The sequence below is a fragment of the Homarus americanus genome, unplaced genomic scaffold, assembly GCF_018991925.1.
Source record: "Homarus americanus isolate GMGI-L3 unplaced genomic scaffold, GMGI_Hamer_2.0 scaffold19117, whole genome shotgun sequence".
NCBI classification, from domain to species: Eukaryota; Metazoa; Arthropoda; class Malacostraca; order Decapoda; family Nephropidae; genus Homarus; species Homarus americanus.
Genome location: NW_024754704.1, coordinates 438,315 through 444,926, shown reverse-complemented (window position 1 = coordinate 444,926; position 6,612 = coordinate 438,315). Strand labels below are relative to the sequence as shown.

Here is a 6,612-nt window from a genome sequence, read left to right as displayed (position 1 = left end):
AATATATATTTGTTTTCTGGTTTTCTCATGTGCTCATGGTATTAGCTGTTAAAGTATAATAAGCTTGTAAAATCATCTACTGATATCCAACATTGACAACAAGCACCAGTTTAATTCTAAGAAGATGCTAATGTGTAAGGCTAAGAAAAAGTGCCCCACCACACCTACTTCATAACACTTCTTTCCTACAAATTGGGTCATGCAACAGTCGTATCCTGGTTTATAGGAGAAAAAATCATAATACTGTACGAATAACAATAACGAGCGAAAAACAAAACTGCATTAAGCAACGGAATCCTCAGAGAACACGACCAAAGCATATCAATAACTAGTGGAAAGAAACGTAATGTTCAATAACACTAGAGGAGAGGAGGAGACAATGTTTCACCATCCTAAGCCAACTCGGGAAAATACCCGACGCTGACGTAACTGACACCCGGTAAACTAGCCAGGCTTACGTCACACTTATATAAACAGTGCACAACAACCGCCTGTCACGTTCTCAGCATTGATGATGTATTAGTTTAGAATAATGTCTCAAATTTTGTCGTTCCTTACCTGTGAGGAAACATATGACCATGTTCTACAAACCTTAAGGTTAAGTTTGAAGCAAGTCATACTACAGCACTCTTCTCTTAATGGCCGCTGGTCCTCTCCTGGGACACTCACAGTCACCTACCAGTAAACGGTGAATCTAAATTTGCAGTACAATGGTTGCTGTGCTACCTCCTTGTATACCAAAGGTGTGTGTGTGTGTGTGTGTCGAGCCTGTGTCCGCGAGGCACTCAGTTACCGCGTGTTGCCACGAGGAGGCACAGCAGGAATCTTGATCAAGGGCGAATCCAGGGGGTCCGGACCTTCCTATCAGCAGAAAATTCCAATACTTTTTCTTTAATGTCGTATTGTACTCAGGCGTTTTTGTATAGTAAAATGTAATTACTATTGACCTCAGAATATCTCCTAATCTCAAGTACACATGACTTCAAAATGGTCTCAAGATGCCCATGATATTGGTCAGATTTCAAAAACAATTTAGGGGGTTACAACAACTGGGTGGACTCGCTTTGCCACGCTCAAAACTTCTTGGACTTCCCCCTTTGATATTCCTGGATCAGCCCCTGTTGATGGTGAAGAGGCTGCGTACTAGCAGGGGACGACTTGTGCAAGGCTGCTTCCCTGTTCACCAAATAAGCAAGCCAGCTGCGGTAGCTGAAAGCGAGAGGAAGCAAGCAGTGTGACGCTGCCTGCACCTCAATACTAACACAATGCTGCCACACTAGATGCATTACACCACCCTGTGCACACACACACACACACACACACATACACACATGTGAGCGAGAGAGAGTAGTTATACTATTAAAGCAAACGACCGAGGTGGGGATTTCTTGAGGTGGTGTGGAGAGACAGCTGTGGAGGAGAGTGACGTAATCATCGGAGTGAGGAAGGTGGGGGATCCCTGGGAATAGAAAACTTCACCACAACACTCATCGGTTTTCCCCTCCCACACACATCAGACGCTACAGTTGTTTGTAAATACGTTTACTTCAATGTGCCTAATGTTAAACAGTACCCAGTGCTAACCTATTAAGTAAAAAAGAGTTTATTATCTACTTTATGAATTAGATAAATCCAAATTACCCGGGATCATGGCGACATTCGAGTGTACTAGACTGATCGGGCTTGGTCCGGCTATCTCCTTCAACAGACACAGCAACAAGTAATGGACTTCTCGTTGGATTCTAGAATGATTCTGGGTCTCAAATAAATCGCGTCACCTACTAACACATCTTCCTTCCTAACGGCGATAAGCTACACGCCCTGAATAAAGACATCGCTTATAATAAAGATGACGAAGCACACAACTGTCTCCCACTACAACACACTTATAATCACAATCACAACACACCTACCACCACAACACACCTACCACCACAACACACCTACCACCACAACACACCTACCACCACAACACACCTACCACCACAACACAACTACCACCACAACACACCTACCACCACAACACAACTACCACCACAACACAACTACCACCACAACACACCTACCACCACAACACAACTACCACCACAACACAACTACCCACCACAACACAACTACCACCACAACACAACTACCACCACAACACACCTACCACCACAACACAACTACCACCACAACACACCTACCACCACAACACACCTACCACCACAACACAACTACCACCACAACACACCTACCACCACAACACAACTACCACCACAACACACCTACCACCACAACACACCTACCACCACAACACAACTACCACCACAACACACCTACCACCACAACACAACTACCACCACAACACAACTACCACCACAACACAACTACCACCACAACACACCTACCACCACAACACAACTACCACCACAACACAACTACCACCATAACACAACTACCACCACAACACACCTACCACCACAACACAACTACCACCACAACACACCTACCACCACAACACAACTACCACCACAACACACCTACCACCAACACACCTACCACCACAACACACCTACCACCACAACACACCTACCACCACAACACACCTACCACCACAACACACCTACCACCATCACACACCTACCACCACAACACACCTACCACCACAACACACCTACCACCATCACACACCTACCATAAAACATCTATCATTACGACACACTTACCACCATCTTACACATGTCAATACCTACATACCTGACATTCACTTCGTGTACACACTTGGTTAAACTGGTCCCGGGTGACATATAACTTCGGTCAATAGCCCTGACACACTTTTCCCAATCAGCCTTTATAGTGTGTGAGTTCAACCTGAATCTGATGGTATTATTTCATTCTGTACAGCTTCGATCGTTTACTTGTCTTAACTTTAAAACATCATAATGTAGAATGAAACTGACACGGTATTAATTTACCACCATCACACCAGTTTCTCCACTCTAACATACTACTACACATGTAATTAAATTAGTAGTGATTAAACACTTATTTAGCCAGGCATACACATTATGCACGTTTTGGCCTTAGGCCTTCCCAACAAGACTAAAATAATTAAACTCTTACTAAGAAGTTCACGATTATTATTATTATTATTATTATTATTATTATTATTAGCATACGCTCGGTTAACATTGACGTCACTGTACAGTTTAAGCTAGGGTAAAGCAGGAAGACTCTGGCAATGGCACTGAAGGTCAAACAGTTGCCATTTATATCTATATAGCACTGTACCATAATCGTATCTCATTATTTTTTAATTCTGCTTTTATAATACAACTATAAATCTTTCACTTTCCTACAATGATCACATAACGACGAATAATATCTGCCATATAACACAACAAATGCCTAGAAAAGCGGCAGAAGTTGCAAAATATAGCATCACGACACGCCACTGGCTGTTCGTATGAAACACCCACCCTGGCTAGTCCTGGAGCCTACGACTTCTGCCTCAGTGAACGTTGAACTGCACTTCGTTAAGGTTAGCAGCTGCAAACATTAACAGTGAGCTGCAAACTGTGAGAATCTGTGAGTGTTAGGTGGATCAGTCTACACTCAATTATCTAGTGCATTCTACAGTTATGGTGAAAAGGGTGTGTAAAGACATTGTATCGTGCAGCAATGCTGTTTTTAGTGATATACTGTATAATTATATTGTTAGCCAAGTGATTCTAGGGTCCTGACGTTACGAATGACTTGTCTGAAACGCAATGATTTACCAGTTTTAACTACCTAACTATGAGTAGCCACTATGAGGTTACGAGATCATTTGCCTGTGTAGTGTTCTCCTCAGTGAACGGAAATCAAGTCACAGGAAAGAGTCACAATTTTGGCTTGGAAAAAAAAGTCACCTTTTATTTAAATACCATAAACAATTAAAGTAATAAAACAAAATATATTTTAAAACACTTATTAACTGACAATACATGACTTTTACATATTGATAACATAATTTATATATGATGGCATTACGTATGCTTGTGAGGCTGGCCTATCTCTGGATTTCCTCTCTGTAGGTTTGTCGTCATACTGCCCCGACATGACCTGGATCTTTTAACACACTTCCACTACAACTTGGTTTTGCGAGTGACATGTTTGGTATACATACAGTATACCCACTGTAGCGTAAAAAGTATTTTTCAGTAAACACTAACAGAATATACTGTACAGAGGGACAAGATTATATATATGTATATAGGTTAGGTTAGGTCACTGTGACCACAGGTTGTCTAATCCGGTATTTTTTTGGGACCAGGTGTTTGGTTTGAGGTCACGTTGAGGTGACCTATATACATATATGTTGGTGTGTCTGGATTGTGACTTTTTCTCCTGTGACTTTTTTTTTCCTGGATTCTCCTCCCCATAGTATTGCCCAGAGTTATTTTGAAGTCCAGTATTGTTCTCGCTTGCACAGCCCGAGCTGATACACGTTCCAAGGGTCTTCAATCTCTTTGTGAAAACAAAATATATACAGTATACAGTCCTTCATATTCATCCTGCATGACTCCTGTAACTCCTTACTCGTATTGATAAATTCTACAACAAAACATTGAAGTAAGGTCATTCTGTCTAACATAGGCATTGTCTTTTGTATTTGTTTTATTAAAATTTTGATTAAGCTTTATTTTCGCTCGAATTAGATAATTTAAAATTCAAAAATTTCTGGAATTCCAGAGTTTTTACATTGCGTATAGAAATAATCTTTTTGACATATACATACCGGTATAAAATCAATTCACATCCTCAAAAAACAAAATTGCTCTGCTGTAGACTATCTCTTGGTAGGCTATACAAGATCTCCAGTTCGTGGCTTCGTTGCTCTCAAACCTAGTGATCATCCTAAGCATAGTCAATGTGCATAGTTTGTCTTCCTGTCCCACGAACATTGTTATTGGGTAACATAATGCAATTTATTTTAAAAGTGTATAAATGTTTCCATAATATGAGAATTAAGGTTGTATAAACGTTTCCATTATAAGGGGACAGAGACATCTTTATTATTTTACAATACATAAACTTTTGACCCTAAACCAAAGTCACAAGGATATTTGCCTTGACTGAACCACATTTCCAAGTCATTAGTAAAGATACTTGTACAGTTAGTGTTTTTGTATGGTTGTCACGTTAACTAATTATAAAATGAGCTTCAATGCAGCAGCACCCTTGAAAGTTATCATGCAAGCAAAGTACACACGGCTAAAGCAAAGTACACACGGCTAAAGCAAAGTACACACGGCTAAAGCAAAGTACACACGGCTAAAGCAAAGTACACACGGCTAAAGCAAAGTACACACGGCTAAAGCAAAGTACACACGGCTAAAGCAAAGTACACACGGCTAAAGCAAAGTACACACGGCTAAAGCAAAGTACAACGGCTAAAGCAAAGTACACACGGCTAAAGCAAAGGTTCCAGGGATTAGAGACTTGAAAGATTCTATTATTATTACTTCTATCATCAGTGTTTGTTAAAGATTCAGATTTGCCCCCGAGGGGGCTAGTTTATTGGGCACCCCCTTAAATCCTGTGCAAGGTGAAGCGCAGAAGCGTTTACAGCGCCCATCTGGGAAGTATGCAAAGTTCATACTTGCCTTTATGACTCGGACATTAAGGGCGTAAAAGCCTGAAGGGTCATAGGTTTTGTCAAGTTACATAAAGTGAGAGAATGATGAGTGTGTGGGGGTAAAGTTCCCGGTACATTTCATCTGTTTATAGCAAACCGTGGCAGGTCCCTAATAATGTCAAGTGCCAGGTCTGTCACTAGGAGGAGGGATATCTGGTCAGGGAGGGAAGAGGCGTTGGTAACAGCTGGGGACCTGTAGGAGGAGGTCATAGGGCAAGTGAGGATGTAGTGAGAGAGGGTGTGAGAGTCGGGTTGGCCACCAAATCTACAAACATTGCGGCCAGGCTCAGGGTTGCCAATGTACTCCCATAGGTACCTGTACCCTAGGCGCAGTCTCATGTATATAATCTGTTGAGATCGAGTCAGGGATTGATACTGTTTGTAGTGGCGGTTGTCGTCACCGGTTACAGCGTCATAGTGGCATAGTGTGATGCTACCCGGTTGTTTCAGGTGTGTCCAATTTTCGTCGAATGCCTCTCGTTGTGTGGCGTGTATGCGAGATTTGAGATGATTAGTGCTTGTTAAAAAGACATTCTTTTTCCCTACAGTTTACCCTCAGTCTTATTTTTTCTATTTACTCCAATACAGAGTATGGTACACATACAAAGAGGATGCAGCTTTGGTGCCTTGGTAGTGCTGTTGCTGCTGCCGCTGTTCCAGATGGCTCACACCCAGAGTAAGTTATTCTAATGTTATATGCTACTGCATCTCAATGACGAAGGTCTTTAGGGGCGTAACAAGGTTAGCAATTCACTAGTCTAAAAACAGATTTAAGAGAGAATCCTCTGTCAAAGAGTAACTATCTTACTTCACTGACTATAATACTTACTGAACTTTAAGTAAGTGATTACTTAATTTCACCATAAGTAACTATTTTCCATCAACTTAAGTAACATTTACATCACTAAATAATTACTTAAGTAATTCATATTTCACCAAGATCGGCACCT

General features: G+C 41.3%; 1 protein-coding gene across 3 annotated transcripts in view; it reads left to right on the top strand.

Annotated features, from left to right (window-relative positions):
- The first annotated feature begins 3,387 nt into the window (after positions 1–3,387).
- The window catches only part of LOC121855999 (melanization protease 1-like), an 8,983-nt gene continuing 5,758 nt past the window's right edge, over positions 3,388–6,612 (top strand). Inside the window, exons 1-2 of one of the 3 annotated variants that reach the window (XM_042351234.1) lie at positions 3,388–3,523; positions 6,251–6,338. In XM_042351234.1, the coding sequence (XP_042207168.1) occupies positions 3,449–3,523; positions 6,251–6,338 (163 nt within the window). In that variant the 5' untranslated portion in view covers positions 3,388–3,448. Of the gene's footprint in view, positions 3,636–6,250; positions 6,339–6,612 lie in introns of all 3 variants that reach the window. The other 2 variants (XM_042351236.1, XM_042351235.1) reach the window with 2 other exon arrangements.